The 15717-nt window shown below is 36.9% G+C and overlaps 1 protein-coding gene across 1 annotated transcript in view; it reads left to right on the top strand.

Annotated features, from left to right (window-relative positions):
• Nucleotides 1-15717, top strand: part of DNTT (DNA nucleotidylexotransferase) — a 90236-nt gene that overhangs the window by 10888 nt on the left and 63631 nt on the right. Inside the window, exons 4-6 of the mRNA XM_085325443.1 lie at nt 11184-11354; nt 12531-12602; nt 15533-15656. Of these exons, the coding sequence (XP_085181569.1) occupies nt 11184-11354; nt 12531-12602; nt 15533-15656 (367 nt within the window). The remainder of the gene's footprint in view (nt 1-11183; nt 11355-12530; nt 12603-15532; nt 15657-15717) is intronic.

Below are 15717 nucleotides of genomic sequence, written 5' to 3' on the forward strand. Positions count from 1 at the left end.
CAACTGGTCAATAGGAGACACTCTAATGTAATACAATTTTGAATCATTCTGGCCTGGAGACATTCATGTATTTTCAGCTATAACAGAAAGAACTCTGCATCTTCTTGAAATTTATTATTTACTTAGTAATTACTTATTTTTATTAACTTTCACCTTTGGTATGTGTGTGCCTATAAATAATCACAAATCTAATAGATAAATATTATTTGTGATATTCCATCATAAAAGAAAATACTGGTCAGAATATCAACAGATACTGGGATTTTGGAAATAAAAAACATTTACAAGAAATAATTATTAAAAACCCTGGAATTTCAGAGTTAAAGCTAAACCTGACAAATTTCAAAACGTTTTGGTCTGGAAATGTCCAGTTAAAAGTTAAACACCCTGGGTTGTGCCTTGTAGTAAAACTCTGAAATAATCGTTGTTTRTGGTGAATATATAATAGTGTTTCTGGTATGTAAGTAGATGAAACTGGCTATTTAGAAATTTTCCCTTTGTTATATAMTCGCAGCATAGACAATTAAGTCTAATTGATATTTTTGTTCTTCGTAACTAAGGCTTGTACTTGGGCAGGAACTGAGCAATCTAATGCTGCTGATATTGGATGGTGGCTGGGGCACGTGACTGATGAGGGGAACCTGAGAAACTGGCSTTGTTTAGTGCGGAGAGGAGAAGGCTTCATGCGGACTTAATAGCAGCCTCCAGGTTCCTACCAGGCGGATGCTGGGGAGGTGGAGCCGGGCTCCTAGCTGAGGTACAGGGCACGAGACCAGTGACCATGAACTGAAACAGGGAAGGCTCTAAAAGGGGAGAAAGAAATATTTTCACTATGAGAATAATTAAGCTTTGGAACAGAGTGTTTGGAGAGGCTGTGCTGTCTCCATCCTTACAGATTTTCCAAATGTGACAGGACAAAACCTTCTTTTGAACCTCCTTGGAGCATGAGGTTGGGCCTCCTGAATGACTCCATCTATCTAAGAACTGCTGCTTTCAAAATAACTCCAATGTTCCGCGTTCTGCTAGAAAAGCAAGGCTACATACTGTGTTTTCATTTTACCTCTTGAAAATGGTTATTGTTTTTCATGATTCATAAAAGCCAAATTCAGGTTGCCGTAAAGGAAGATGTCAGATCCAATGCAGCATGACCCAAAGATTGTGGAAAATATTGGCCCTCATGAAGAGGTTTGAAATAACTATCTTAGTTTTACATTTTCTGAAAACAGTGGAGTATGGTAGTTATTGTGAAAGCAAAAAGGGAAAAATGAAAAATAAGTATAATGGAAAATGTCAAAAATACAATGACTACCCTTAGAAGGTAYGATGTTGTCATGATTTTCAATAAGATACTGAGCACAGAAAGATCCAAAATAAGGGACTGTYCTTTTTAATGATACATTTTAAAAATAATTTCAACTTATTTAATAATTTATCTCTTTAGRCGTAGATTTTCACAATATTTTTCTATTTTCAAAGAGGGAGTACTATAATTCTGGGGAATATATATTTTTGTCTTCAAGTTGTTGAATTCCTGAATTTAGTCCAAGATTCAATTCAAACTTTACTGTAAAACTCTGAGAGCAGTGACATATTATTTATTGAGTGGTTTCTCAGTTGTACCTGCTTTTCATAGAGAGGCAGTTCCTAAGTTATTTCCAGGTTTTTCACTGCAGCAGCCTTAATGTCATACTACAACTTATACTTGATAAATTAGCTGAAAACGTTAGAAGGAATATAATTCAATGACTGAAATACTGGGGCTGCCTTYAGTTACCCGATATATCACACATTTCTAAGTTTGTGCAGAAATTAGGTTTAGTAGCGACAAAGGCGGCCGTTTTTCATCCTCCTGCTTTGAGAGAAACTGTTCTGAGCTCGTGTGGTATTTTACTTCTGGAGGTGATCCTAGACAAACTGATAATGCTTATGAGTCTATCCAGCACCTGCATCTTGACACTTATAATGTAACTCCTTAGGGCTGCTCTTTTTCCTCATAACCAAAACTCGCAATGACAGCTGAAGGCTTTATGAAGCTGAAGGTGTTTATGGACTGCAAGCGTTGACCCATTTCCTGGAGATCTGCTGGTCAGTCTGCCTAATGTCATAGGGACTTAATTTTCAGTTTTGCTGCTGTCTTGTGGGTCTTGTTCTTGAATAAAAGTGTTCCAACATATTTTTCAGTGCAAGCACTTAGCAAATGCAATGAAGCATTGGTATAATTCGATTGTGYGTGCTGTGGGCAGCCAGCTGTCAAATGATAGATTCTCCCTGGCTCAATGTCGTACATCYCCAAAATTAGGTCTAAACCATCTTGAATAACGGGCTGATGATAGTATGTTGTTAYAACAACTTTATGCTGTGCGAGAGAGTTGCTCCTTTTTCTTACAGAGGTTCTATTTTCTTTGGTTAGCCTGAAAATACTGAGTTTTGATCTTGCCCATTGCAGAGGCACAGAGGTCTTAYTTGCTTTTGTATTCTGGGATGAGCTCAGGGGTCCTTGATTTTACTAATGGACATTGATGGCTCGATACCCTGTATCAGATTTCTCCCCTGAGTGGGTAGAAGTTACATGAGAAGGAGTAGCTGTTATATTCGGCGTATTTTGGTCTGTCCATAATAACATGAAAACAGTCACTAAGACGGCAGTGATGTGAGTATAATGAGGCTTTGAATCTCTTGATCTCTACAGAGAGACCCTGCTGGAGACTTGGTTATCTGGAGATTGTATAACTGTAATTAGTCATCAGTTTTCATCTTGAGTCCTGTTCTGTACACACTTTACAACTGAAAGACCATTTACTATGACCAAAGGGCAGAGAGATTTGATGAGAGGTTGTGAGGACAATGTGGAGGTCTAGTATATGCCACACATGATTTCTATGCTCAGCTGTCTCATGTTTTCTTTGCAGGGAAAGATTCAGGGAATGACTTACAGATAGGTACAGCAAATCAGTTTTACATCATGGAAGAAGCTGCAGAAAGGATGGCAAAGACAGTTCAGATGTGACATTTTCATACCTATGTTCAGTATGATGCAAATTCTAAAAAAAATCACTTTTTGCAGGCCGCTGAGTAGTAGCAGGATCTGTCATTTGTATGGAGAATAAGCTTAGTATGTCCAGTCACAAGCCAAGGAAGAAATAGTGGCATTGTGCAGCAGCTTATAGAGGAGAAATAAAACCTGCGGGGCTCTCCACAATCTCTGGGATGTGCCACAGGTGACCCTATTGCRTAATGGCAACTGTTCGAATGAGTAAAGACGCAAAACAAAAGGCCAAATCRTTGCACCAGAGGCTGTACTTTAACGTGTTTGCTTTATGTTTGTCTTAAGCATTAACGTTATGATAGAATATAATATTACAATATTGTTYGCTGACTCATTTGGAAATAGCTAGCCCTCCTCCCGCTCTCCCACCAAAAATATTATTGGGGGCTGCACTGGGTTGTCATGTGGTAGATTAAATGGAGTCATCCTGCTTTGCCCAAGAGGGATTGCTGGATCTGAATATTAATACCGGACTGCAATAAAATTCAGAAAGACATTCTTGTTTAAGAATACAATTTAATTCCTACAGAAGAAACTAAGTAAGTCAGTGGCAAACGGTTCTTTGCTTGTGAGGCTTACTGCTAATGCTGGCGACTGTTACTCTGCCTTGGCTGCTACTCGTGGTGGCGAGAATGTGAATGTTCAGCCCGGGAAAGATGGCTGGTTTTCTTCCCATTCTCTTAGCGAAAAAAATAGTTCACTTTTTATTTTCTCTTCTTTTTATACCTAGTGAAATATTAGTTATGTGAGTGGCTCAAGCATTTATTACTATTCTATTTTAAAACTGGACCTCAGGAGTCCCATGTTTTTAATTTTATGATGATCTTGAAGGCTCTATAAGTAGGAAACCACTAAGAATACATGTTTTAAGTAATGTGTACTGTGTCTTACTGACATAACTTATTCGAGTAAAATTCTCCAGACAGTACATCAAAGTTGCAAAGTGAAGTGTGTATCTGTCCAGAATGAACTGGCAGCTTGGTCTGAGGAGAAAATGTATCTTCTCATTTTTGAGACAATTAATAGGACGTCCCCTGAAGCACAGGCAGGGAGAGTATCGTACCTTTGCACCTTTCAGCAACGCTAATTCTCACATTACGTCAAATCTATGGTGTTCTCCTTGAGCATATTAATACACGTAATATCTTTTTAACATTTTATATTTYTCGTTTCCCTGTCTGCTTTAATCCGCTCGGGGGCAGCGTTACAGAACTGAGACTCTGTCTGCGTTGCTGTCCTCTGCCAGTGAATCTTCTCTCACAGTTGTCGTCCGGCTTTCTGTCATGTTATGTGCAAAAATATCGAAAATCATCAAGGATACTGTTCTTTTCTGTTACAAGAAACTAACCTGTAACTATTATTTAATATGAGGAGTTGACAGATATTTATCTTAAAAAATAAGAGATTGTGCACATCATGCTATTTCTGTTCTCTGTCTCTCAGCTCCTCTGTTTCTCTGTCTGACTTAAGGTGATTTGATAGAGTCTTTGGAGTTAGGCAAGGATTGAGCTTTTCAGTTCAGATCTGAAAAATCAGAAAAATCCTTCAGACTGAAGCCAAATCTGTGTCTTTTTTTTTTTTCACTTGGAAACCACTTCAGTAAATACAAGTTGACTCAACGTGTTTAATTATCTTTGAAATAACTGCTTGAAACTGTATATTCTTTTTCTRTTCGTGTGTGCATTTGTGTGTGCATATAYATACATATATACACACACACTCCTATATAKAAATATATAGCTGGATACATGCATGATGTCTCTTCTCATTAACTCATGAAATTACTTYGGATTAACACTGGAGAAAGCGAGAAGAAAATCAAGCCTGTTCTATTCGAGTGGATCGTTCATTTTAAATCTCTTTAAAATCCCTTTGGTCAGTTCTGAATGGACACTGAACATTGGCAACAGCAATATTATGAGAACTAAGCTGCCCTTCTCTGAACATCTTACTAAATAAACTTCAAGTAGAAAAATGATTGAGAGGAAAAGCAATTTAACTAAAATTCTATTCTTAGTGTAATAGTCCTTTCTAGTCCTTCAACCAAGTATCATGTGGCACACTCTCTCTCTCTGTTTCATCTTTTCTCTTTTTATTTTCTCTTCTCTCCTCTCTGCTCCAATTTTCTTTTCTCATTTCAATATTTAGCTTTTCGGCTGATTATGTTCACCTTTACAATGATACAGTTTTGGTATTTTTTTATTTGTGTTGCATTAGTATTTGGAGGTGCGTAAGACAGAGGCGTTTTTTATAAGGGATGCTGTACAAACACATTGTAAAAGACAATTCATGCCCTGGAGAGCCCAAGCCCTAAGTGGTGGCAGAGGAAAGATAGCGAGAGAGACACGATGACAGGCAGAGCTGAAGCAACTCTCCAAGGTCACAAAGCAGAAAAACGTTGGATGTGGGTATGGAACCGAGACAAGTGTCCTGTCTGTGCAGATATAATTTTTCTTGTTGTGACACCTTCCTTTTCAAAATAGAATAAGTTTAAAATATTTTCTTAACAACACAATACTAGCCACGTCTGTCCTTGCAGAGTTTTAAACTGAGGTTATTGAAGACTATTTTGCAAGTAGCAGTGGAATTTCCGTGACGATCTTACTGAAATCAGAGTCGTCTTGAGTCAGATTCTTTCCGAAGCGCTGGCTGGAGGCGTTAGCTCCTTTCGCTTTTCTGAGTGCGAGCACTCTCATGCTCCCTGATATTCATGTTGCAGATCATGGAGTTAGTTCTTCAGCAGGCATAAACTGGCATAGCACTACTGATTCTTTTTGAGAATCATTCTCGTTACCTATTAGTTGAGGATCTTGCCCTTTGTGTTGATTTCACTGTTGCGATTTTTAGCTGTTGCGATTTTTAGCAGTTATAATCTTCTAATATTTCAATGTACATTTTTACATATGAAAAATGCTTACTAGCCTAGTGGTTTTGCTTTGTTGATGATATTTAACTTCATAAGCCTTCACTACCAAATATTGTATGAGCTTCAAAATTTCTGAGAGTAATTCCATCCTGTTCTCTATTCTTAATAGAGTTCGTTAAAATCATGTATACCTTCATGTCTGAGAAGCTGCACTCTGGAAGCTGATTCCACTCCAGCATTTTTCCATAGCCCAGTCTTGCCAAAGCATGTTCCACAGTTTTGGGCACAGTTAGAAAATTTGCAATCAAAACATTTCAAAAAGTGAAGAGCCAAAATGCAGCCCAGCTCATTTAATTAGAGCATCCTTTGGAAAATACTCGGAGATTATGAAAATCCCATATGTGCCGGAGAACTCTAGAAATGTAGTTTCCTGTTAGATTATTATCTTTTAAATAGGCARTCTGAGTACTGATCCCATTGCTAAAGAACATGGTAAGAAGTTCAAAGTAAGAAATACTAAGGTTTACAATAAAAGAGAGGTCAGTAACTTTCTTATACCACCATAAATAGATTTCACCAGAGATCTAATAGACTGCAGGCTTTTCCTGAGTTAATCTAGGAGTTTCATGTGCTTTCCCCCTCTGGAATATTATCCAATATGGACTATAATATTGGATAGATAGTAACTCCACTTGGAGATTAGTTGCTGTCTTTTTTTTAAAGCAGAAAGACTTTATCAAAAAGAATGTCAAAAGCAGTTTTATGTAAAGAGGCAGATCTGTAATTAATTGCAGCATTTGCAGGCMCTGTTTTCTACAGGGAATAATGCATATTCAATACTAGTTTAATTGTTTATTTAAAGTAGCTTAATGAGCTCTACAGAGGCAAGAAAACACTGAATAATGCAAACTAGAATGATAAAAATGCTTTGATAATATTTTCTCATTGACTGTCAACAGCCTGTGAGTAAAATGCTACGTATAATTGTCTTTTTCAGTAATGGTGGTGACACAGCTTCTCTGAAAACTGTCCATCTGCTAGCAAAAAAGAGACAAACACCTTTTTAAAATAGCAATKGTATTGGTATACGATGATGACTTTGCTGGTCTATGTCATTGCTACGTACTGCTGACGTACTTACAAGAAYTATTTTCTGTGTGACAGTCTGTATAGGTTATTTTAACAAGAAGGCAGTCAAATAGTCATTTCCTTGAGTATTCATCTGCATGGATTATAAAGGGGGAAATGGAGGGAAAAGGTAATCCTTATTTTGTGAGGGGGTTTGTGTCCAAACCTCACCTGAAACAAGAACTGGCATCCCTTATTTAGCAGGGGGGGGAAAAAAATCYTTAAAGTGGTAATGAACGTAAAGAGGAAGAACTTGGCAGAGCAACCTTTGCRGCTCATCCACCCTGGGCTCCTTGGCACTGTGTCCATCCAGGAAAGAGGGCTGCCGTGGTCCCAGACCTCTTGCCAGGACCACACTGAATCAGGACAGTCCTTAAAGTGCTTGATGGAGAGGCTAGCTAAGAAACTCACAGCAAATTTTTATTTTTGATTTAAAAAGAAAAAAAGAAAAAAAGAAAAAAAAAAAGGGAAAGCAGAGGAAACATCTGGCTCTGATCACCTCATTTGTAAAATGCCTTTGCTCCAAATGGCTTTGCAGTACTATGCACGCTGGATTTGTTCCTCCGGAAGGAAACTGGGATGGATCCATATTTCTGAAATTGGTGTCTTCCCTCTCTTGGGCATTGGTTTTCTTTCTAAAAGGGGATTACAACTTACATCAGACTTTAACCAAAAAGCTGTGATGTTAGGTACAATATAAATGAATTCATCAAGCAAGTAAAGACCTTAAAAAAAAAAAAAAAAAAAAAAAAAAAAAAAAAAAAAAAAAAAAAAAAAAGCTAAAAAGTGCTACTGCAAGAGTTTTAAAGACGGTGGTAAGGAGGCTAAAGTTTTTTGCACTATTTTTATAATTTTTGTTTTCTCTCAAAGGAACATTCTCCCCCACACACCCTTTGAATTCTTATACCCAGAGGTTAGTTGAATGTAAATAGTGGTAGAAACTTTCACATCAAGCATCTTGCTAAACAGCTCTCTATCTCAAGAGGTCTTTCATTAAATGTTCTGAAAATAGCACTTAACTCTGACATAAGCCAATAAATAAATATGCAGCTAAGAGTAGAATTTCTCTAGTGAGATGGACTACAGGTGACTGATCCTTAGAGAGAGCAAGGAGTGAGGCTGTGCTGGGAATGCAGAACCAACCAAATTCTCTGTGGTAAGCCTGAATCAATTAGTGTTATAGGAAACCTGTCCTTGAAAACAGCGGAAGAAACCATGACAGATTCAAAATGGAACTGATTCTAGACCTATTTTAGTTCCATTCTGAAGACCACAGGAAAACAAGGAAACAAGGATACTAACCCAACTTCAGTYTGTAAGAAATACAGRACTACAGATTTTAATGCTGCAATAATAATAATTAGTACTAGCTTTATCCTATAAYTTTGATTTTATCTTTTTTCTTAACAGTAAGATTAACCATGCATTTTTGCTGGGGTGGTTACTTAATGGTTTAATTATTTCTTTGAAAATCCCAGTTGTTGATACTTTGAATTTATTCCAAATGCAGAACTATGTCCATTTCTGGGAACTCTGTATGAGAACYGATCCAGCTCAACAAACCTGAGTGTCTGAGCTATTCCTCGATGATAAATTGGTTTGTTTGGGATCCTGTTCCTTCCTTTAAGAAGGAAAAAAAGAAAGCACAATTTCAACACTTTCAGTCTGCAGTCAGAACATCTATATTAATGGCTGAAAAATAGGTATCAGACAGATGTGCAGATAAATTGTGCATATAAGGTGTTTCAGGTTAACTAGATCTTAACTCTAAGTAAACAAAAAACTAGAGAGCAGTATGTGAAACTTCCTAAGCCAGAATACAGAGCAAAATGTCTGCCTCAATATTCTCTTAGCAAAGTCTGTTAGGTGTGAAGAGAAAGATGCAAAACTCTTCAATATGGCACCATACAGAAAAAGAGAAAATGAAGTGTTTTTGATCACATAAGGTGCCTATTCCTTCTGAAGGGATTCAGTCAAACCAATTAAGTGTGCATGTTTTTGTTCTGTTAAAATGAAAGTTTTGCAAATGTTAGGGTCAGTAGAGACAACATTTTCTTCAGGATTTTGATTAAAACCCTTTATTTTTTGCTTCAGTGAGACTATAATGTTTGTAATCTGAACAATGTAACATAGCAGATGGTCTATTTTCTAGAACTGACCAAAATGAATGAAATTTRATATGTAAATAATCTATGTTCTACGTGAAAGGCATGTTTTAATTTTAAAAGTCTTTCTGTGTTTTAATAATTTGAAGAATTGATGCTCAGATAAGTTTTTTTTTTTTGATTAAATCAGACTGTTTCATCAACACAGTGTGATAGATGCTGTTCTCAATTCTGTGGCTGTAAGGGAGCAATGATTTCACTGGATTTGCAGTCATGTCAGTTAGTGGGATTGGAATTGAGCCCAGTTCRCCTGGAAATATTAAGTATATAGCAYGTAGGATGTGTGAGACCTGTTGGTTTTTATTTGGCTTCACCTCCCAATACAGAACACATTAATGCAATGATAAAAATCAAARCAAGGTCTAGAGTTGTTTTTCTTTAAATTATTTAATCGTACATTTAGTTACAAGTGATATAAAAATTCAACTATAATTGCAAAGAGTGATCCTGTAAATACTGGAAAAAGCTGTCCTCTCCTGGTGTGAGTTGATGTTGCTATTCTGGTAAGTCGCTTCCTATGTCTTTGATATCTGTATTATTCCCACTCTAATCTAAAGAACAGCCAGATAGCGCGTCCAACCCTGCACGTAGGGTGAAGTATAGGTAGGTTAAAGTAGGGGGACTCGAGTCGAGTGGAAGGAGGGATATGCTAATAGGAGTAGAAAGTTACTCCCAGAYGTACTGGGTGTTGCTTCTTATTCCTGAAAGACTTTGAGCAGCTTAGAGAAGTGTCGCTGGCAGGCAGACACATGTCACTTCTTTGCAGTTTCTAATGGCTTGTGGGTCAAAGAAGAAACAGAAACAAGCTGGAAGAGAGGCAGGATAAGCAACAGCTGAGAAATACGGCCAGGACGGCTGGCGCTTTCAAGGCTGAGATCCATTAGCTGCCCTTGAGAGACTGCCTGGACAGTAGGAAATTGGAAGAAAGCACTTACCTTTGCAGACTTAGTAAATGTTGAGTTTTTGTGTAATGTTTTATTTCACTGGGTAAAACTTCTGGAAGTCTTCAAAAGATCCTATCTTACTATTTTAGAGATCATTCATATACTTTTTGCAGCATTTGTTTTCTCTTAAAAAGTAGTATTCTACACAAGGAGAGATAAAACCTCCCTCTTCACCTCTGTGGGATATATTCCCTGCATTTAATTTCTTAAAACTGTTGTTATTGATACACACACGCACTATGGGAAGGAGTGGGGCACAAGAGCCGCAAAAATGATGTGCATAGTAAAAAAGAAAAAACAAACAACTCCCCCCCCCCCCCCCAAACATCATATTGGCAATCTCCGTGGAGTGTTGTGTGCAATATCTTCGATAAACCTAGCCATGAATAGATGAACCACCATAAAATAAAATGTTTTTCTCATTACATGGATCTTACAACTGGAAAGTGAAGGAAAGTGAGTCTGTTCCTTAAATTACTAGATAGAAACATGGCTACAAGTTCAGAAAGGAGGTGATGTTTTCCCACAGACTCCTCTTTGGTTTTGTCTGCAAATGAAGACACAACGTTACTGACTTGCTGGATTAATTACATTTGGGCATAGCTCACAGAGTAAAGTAAAATCACRGAGATACTTTGTATCGTGAGGCTTAGAGCGTTTCCTCAAATTTTCAGAAGTGTTGAAAACATCTCTATGTGAAGCTGTWTGTTAGATCTTCACAGAAGATTTAAAATCCATCTTCTAAAAGATTTTAAACTTTGGCTTTATTCGAAATTAGAATCTTCTACTACTTTTGTCTGTAAAGTAAGATTTTAATGAAACCTGGAAAATTTTAAGTGATTAGAAAATGACGTTTTTTCTTTTTCTTCTTTTTTCTTTTTTTTCTTTTTTTTCTTTTTTTTTTCTGGAGAGCTCTAGTTTTTCAGTCTTGTAAAAAGACATTATTTGTGAATTAGGATACAAACAGTAACCTTTCTAAGGAACGTGCTGAACACTTTAAACGTTTATTAACATTTTTCATTTTCCCCTCACAGGATGCCTTTGAAATAATGGCTGAAAACTATGAGTTCAAAGAAAATGAAATATTCTGCCTAGAATTTCTGAGGGCAGCTTCTGTGCTGAAATGTCTTCCGTTTCCGGTGGTCAGAATGAAAGATATACAGGGCTTGCCCTGCATGGGAGACCAAGTCAGAGATGTCATTGAGGTAGCCTAACTCTGACTTCTATGTCAGTTGAGTCTTTAAAAATTTGCTTTTAGAGGTCACGGGAAGCATTGGTATTTATGTCTGTTTACACAACCTTATGCATCTTTCGCAATAACTTYATTTTATCCTTGTTACTAAGAACGCAGTGATTTCTGGAAACCTTCTGTAACGGCATAAATTTCTGTGCTTTCGGTAAATCTGTAGAGAAAAATAGCTGTCACAGAAGGGCCCCTTACCAATAAAGGTAATTCATGAATAAATACAAGTAAGTAATGTGGTGTGATCTGTGTGTGTCATTTTAATAGGCTCCCTCTTTTGGATGTGACAGGTTAACTGTTAATAGCTTTGCTCATGTGACTTATTCTGCCCTTGGCAACATAATTTTTCTCAGTTGAATGCTTTACTGCAAATACTGTTTTTGCAAAGCTGGTAAATATTTTAGTACTTTAATGTTAAATCCTACCTTGCCGTGAGTTATAACAGGCCCTTTTTCCTAGGTGATGGACAAACTTTACATTGTTRTTGCAGCTTTGGATATCCCCTGCATTTTTCTTTAATTTTTGGCCTTTTCAGGACCCCACGTCTTGGTTACTGTTGTTCCAGCAGGCAGCGTGTTCGCTGTCCGGGGGGGTGGCTGCTGAGTGCTGTGATTCACTCCAGCTCCTCTCCCACCTCACCCCACCAGCTAAGAAAGCAGCCTCCAAGCTGCTCTATGCACCCGCTCCCTGCAGACTGCAAATTCAATTACGGTGCCCCAGATRGTAGGATGGAGTTTGGGATTTTTTCAATCAGAAAGACTAAAGGGAGCATAACTCAACAAAAATRTATCTGCTTGTACAGTGCTCCTATTTTTTAAGAGAGGTAAACTCAGACAAACAGKGAAATTTAATTGTGAGGGCAACTCATTGATAGCTTCATTATTTTCTAGCTGAYGATTTATGGGTAAATAAAAACCATGAAATACATTCCATGGTCCCAGTTTTCACTTCACCCTTAAAAAGTAAATGGGAGTTCTGTCTGAAAAAGGATTGCAGAATTTGATCCTAATGGAATAAAATGATGTGCTTGCTAAAGGTGTTCTTCCATGTTTGTACAGGTTGATAAGAGTTGTAATTACACTACTTTATTACAGCTTTCTGTAATCTTGATTTTAAAAAGGAACTTTTTTTTATTTAGGAGATTGTTGAAGAAGGAGAGAGTTCTAGAGCTAAAGATGTGTTAAATGATGAACGATACAAATCTTTTAAGGTAAGTCTTTTCAGGTTAAAGTAYTGCTGCTTAAAACTGTTTGTAATCCCCCATTTAGTAGATCTTAGGCATAACCTTCCATTTTATTATAAAGGAACATCATATATGGAAGTTAAAGAAAGAGAAAAAYTTGAATGAAGAAAAAGAGGGAGGCCTGGGGTAGAGTAAGAAATAACTCTGAAATTAGTTATTTTTTTAAAAATTAGTGTGATACACGTGCAATGACTGCTAAGCTCAAACTAAATTGCTTTTTCCTGAAAACTAATGTAAAGCATTACATCTTCCTTGCTGTAAATTTAGCTGAATATATTTTCCTCAGTTGATTATCATTATAACACCACACCTTCTTATTCTGATGACTCAGATCTATTTTAATTCTGTTGTGCGTGAGGAAAAAGCAGGAAAACTGGGGACATTTCTTTGTTGTTAGGCATATTCTAGATTCAGAAGCATATTCATGCTTCTGCATAGTTGCAGGGATTCTAGAACACAGAGGAACTGCAGTTCCAATTTCTTTCATATTTGTGAATTTCCTACTGAAAAATATATGTTCAATTTTATCTGCATTTGTAGCCTCTGAAAATATTCTGTTTGCATCTTCAAAAATATTTAAAATCCAAAAAATTTAAAGTTTTTAAATTGGAGAAAGTGAAAGGAACTGGATTGTTTAATTGTCCTCTGTATTATTTGCTTCTGCTTCAGCTTTTCAAGGGCACTTCCATTCTCCCTGACTCAGAGATATGAAAGGACATTTAGTGATAGTTGCTGAGGCGATAACATTGGCAAGATTCAAAAGAAAAGGCGCAGATTCATGCATATAGCAAGAATCAGAAACCAGACTTAGTGGTAATAAAGGTTGAGGAACAACCATAAAATACTGTGCTTTAGGGTCTTAGAAAATCTCTTGGAGATCAGAATAAAACCTATTGGGGACAGACCACCTCAAATACGCTTTAAGCCACCTTTCATGTCAAATTATAACAAACCTACGTGGCTCTTCTGTTCGCTAAGCGCAGCTTTCAACATTTTGGCTAAACTGGCTGTAGCTAGTTTTCCCAAMGAGATCTAGGAAAGCCAAGAAAAAGCTAGAATTAGTGGAAAAATAGAATTAGTTAATTCCTAAATTTTACTGTTTAACATGGTTCTGGTGACTGTTGCAAATCACTTATGACTTARAAGATCATCACTCGTCCCAAGACCACAGTTATCAAACCACCGAAATAAGTTATACAATTTACGTTTTAGATGTAGGGTATATGAATGGTATGGTCAATTCTTTTCCATATGGAGGTAGATGCTACAGYGAAGGAGTTCATACCATTCACGTTCACCATCTGAAGCCCAGCAGTGCTTGAATATGAAGTCAAGGAAATGCGCTCTGTTCCACAGAACGCTCTCAGCAGTGTCTCTAAATTGATGCCTCTAAATCTACTGAGTAATAATGGATCTTAGTATGGGAAGAATAAAAGTTTTTTTCCTAGAAATTCAGATAATGGCATAAAATCTTTTTGAAAATGCAGTACTAGCAAACATTAAAAGATAACAATCTAAATGATTAAAAAATCACATTCTTTCACAAACTCCCATGTCTCAGACAAAGAGTAGGTAATTTCATGCATTATATATAAAATGTTGAGTAATTCCTATTTAATATTATCCAAGATTTTCATCCTTCCATTTTCTTTATCGTAATTATTTTCAAAGAATTAATCACATTAGAAAAAMACAAGAGAAAACTAACAGGTTTGAAATTCAAAGGTTGTAGATTCAATGCAAAAGGACAGTTATTTGTGTCGTACATAGCTATTCACTGAGTTCAATAATAGCGCAATGAAACTTTTGAGAGCTTCAGTATTGACAAAGTAAAGACAGAATATGCTTTTGAGTGAGCATGAAGATTTTCTCTCCTGCTTTCRTATCACTATTTATCTGAGATATTGATCCAATGAATAATGCTTACATCCATGACATTTTTGCTTTACATCCTTTTTGGGGGAATAAGTTAATGTATAAAAATGACTTTGTAATGAATGGAATATAACCAAAGCAAAACTTTAGAGAGGGGTTATTTTGGGGTGGTTTTTCTTTTTTTCTAGTGGGCAAAATGGTGAAATCTAGTGAAATTCCGAGTGAGACTGATGGGAATTTAGATTGGCTCACGTAAGGATTGAAGGATTGTAAGACTGCGTTTGTAATAAGGAAGCAAGAGGAAATTACCTCTCTCTGTTCTCGAAATTGAATCCCATTTTGGAAAACAATATTTGATATGTCTTCCAAACATTTATGGTTTATAAGATGCAGAACAAGTTAGTACTATGCGATTAGCTGCCTTTATGTACTTCTCGTCTGTATCCGTGCACCGAGACCTATTGCCCTCCACGTAGAATGTAAAGACCCACAGTGCTGCCAGTGACCCCCTCTCTTGAGAGCGCAGTGGCACCAACATCAGATTTACCAGTGTGGGCGGGTAGTGCATAAAATACAAAATCATGATGTCAGTCAAAATTAGTAGATTGTATTGAGACATTTCTTAGACTTTAACATCAAGGTGAGGTGACCCACCGGTGTAACATAACATTATTTTTTGCATCTCTCAACTACTTYGTGCAGTAGAAACAAAGACTGCTATCCTTATTTCAAATGTTTGTTGAAAGTGCACAATTAGTTTAATCATACAAAGATGCTGGGGATACTACAGTATTATTGTTTAGATGTCACTTTAATGAGAATTGTCCCTGTATAAAGGCTACTGTCTGCTGGAGGTCACTATGCAGAGAGAGGAAGTTGTATCTGTATCTCTTTTACACTATTATTTATCTTCAGCAGAGGGTGAATTCTGCCCAATATTTTCATTGTTAAACCAGTTTGTTACCTACTTATTGGCAACTCTTTCAGAAAAACTGAAATGTATGTTCTTTCACTGAACTTAGCAATTTACTTCAGTGTTTGGAGTGGGAGTGAAAACGTCTGAGAAATGGTACAGAATGGGTTTACGGACTCTGGAAGAGGTGAAAGCTGAGAAGACCCTGAAGCTATCAAAAATGCAGAAAGCAGGTAAACTCCTATTAAAAGTCTCATTAAAACTCAGCATCTCTGTGCTCTAAGAACTTGAAAA

Source organism: Rhea americana, unplaced genomic scaffold (genome assembly GCF_003343005.1).
Source record: "Rhea americana isolate MKP2758 unplaced genomic scaffold, rheAme1 scaffold_122, whole genome shotgun sequence".
NCBI lineage: Eukaryota > Metazoa > Chordata > Aves > Rheiformes > Rheidae > Rhea > Rhea americana.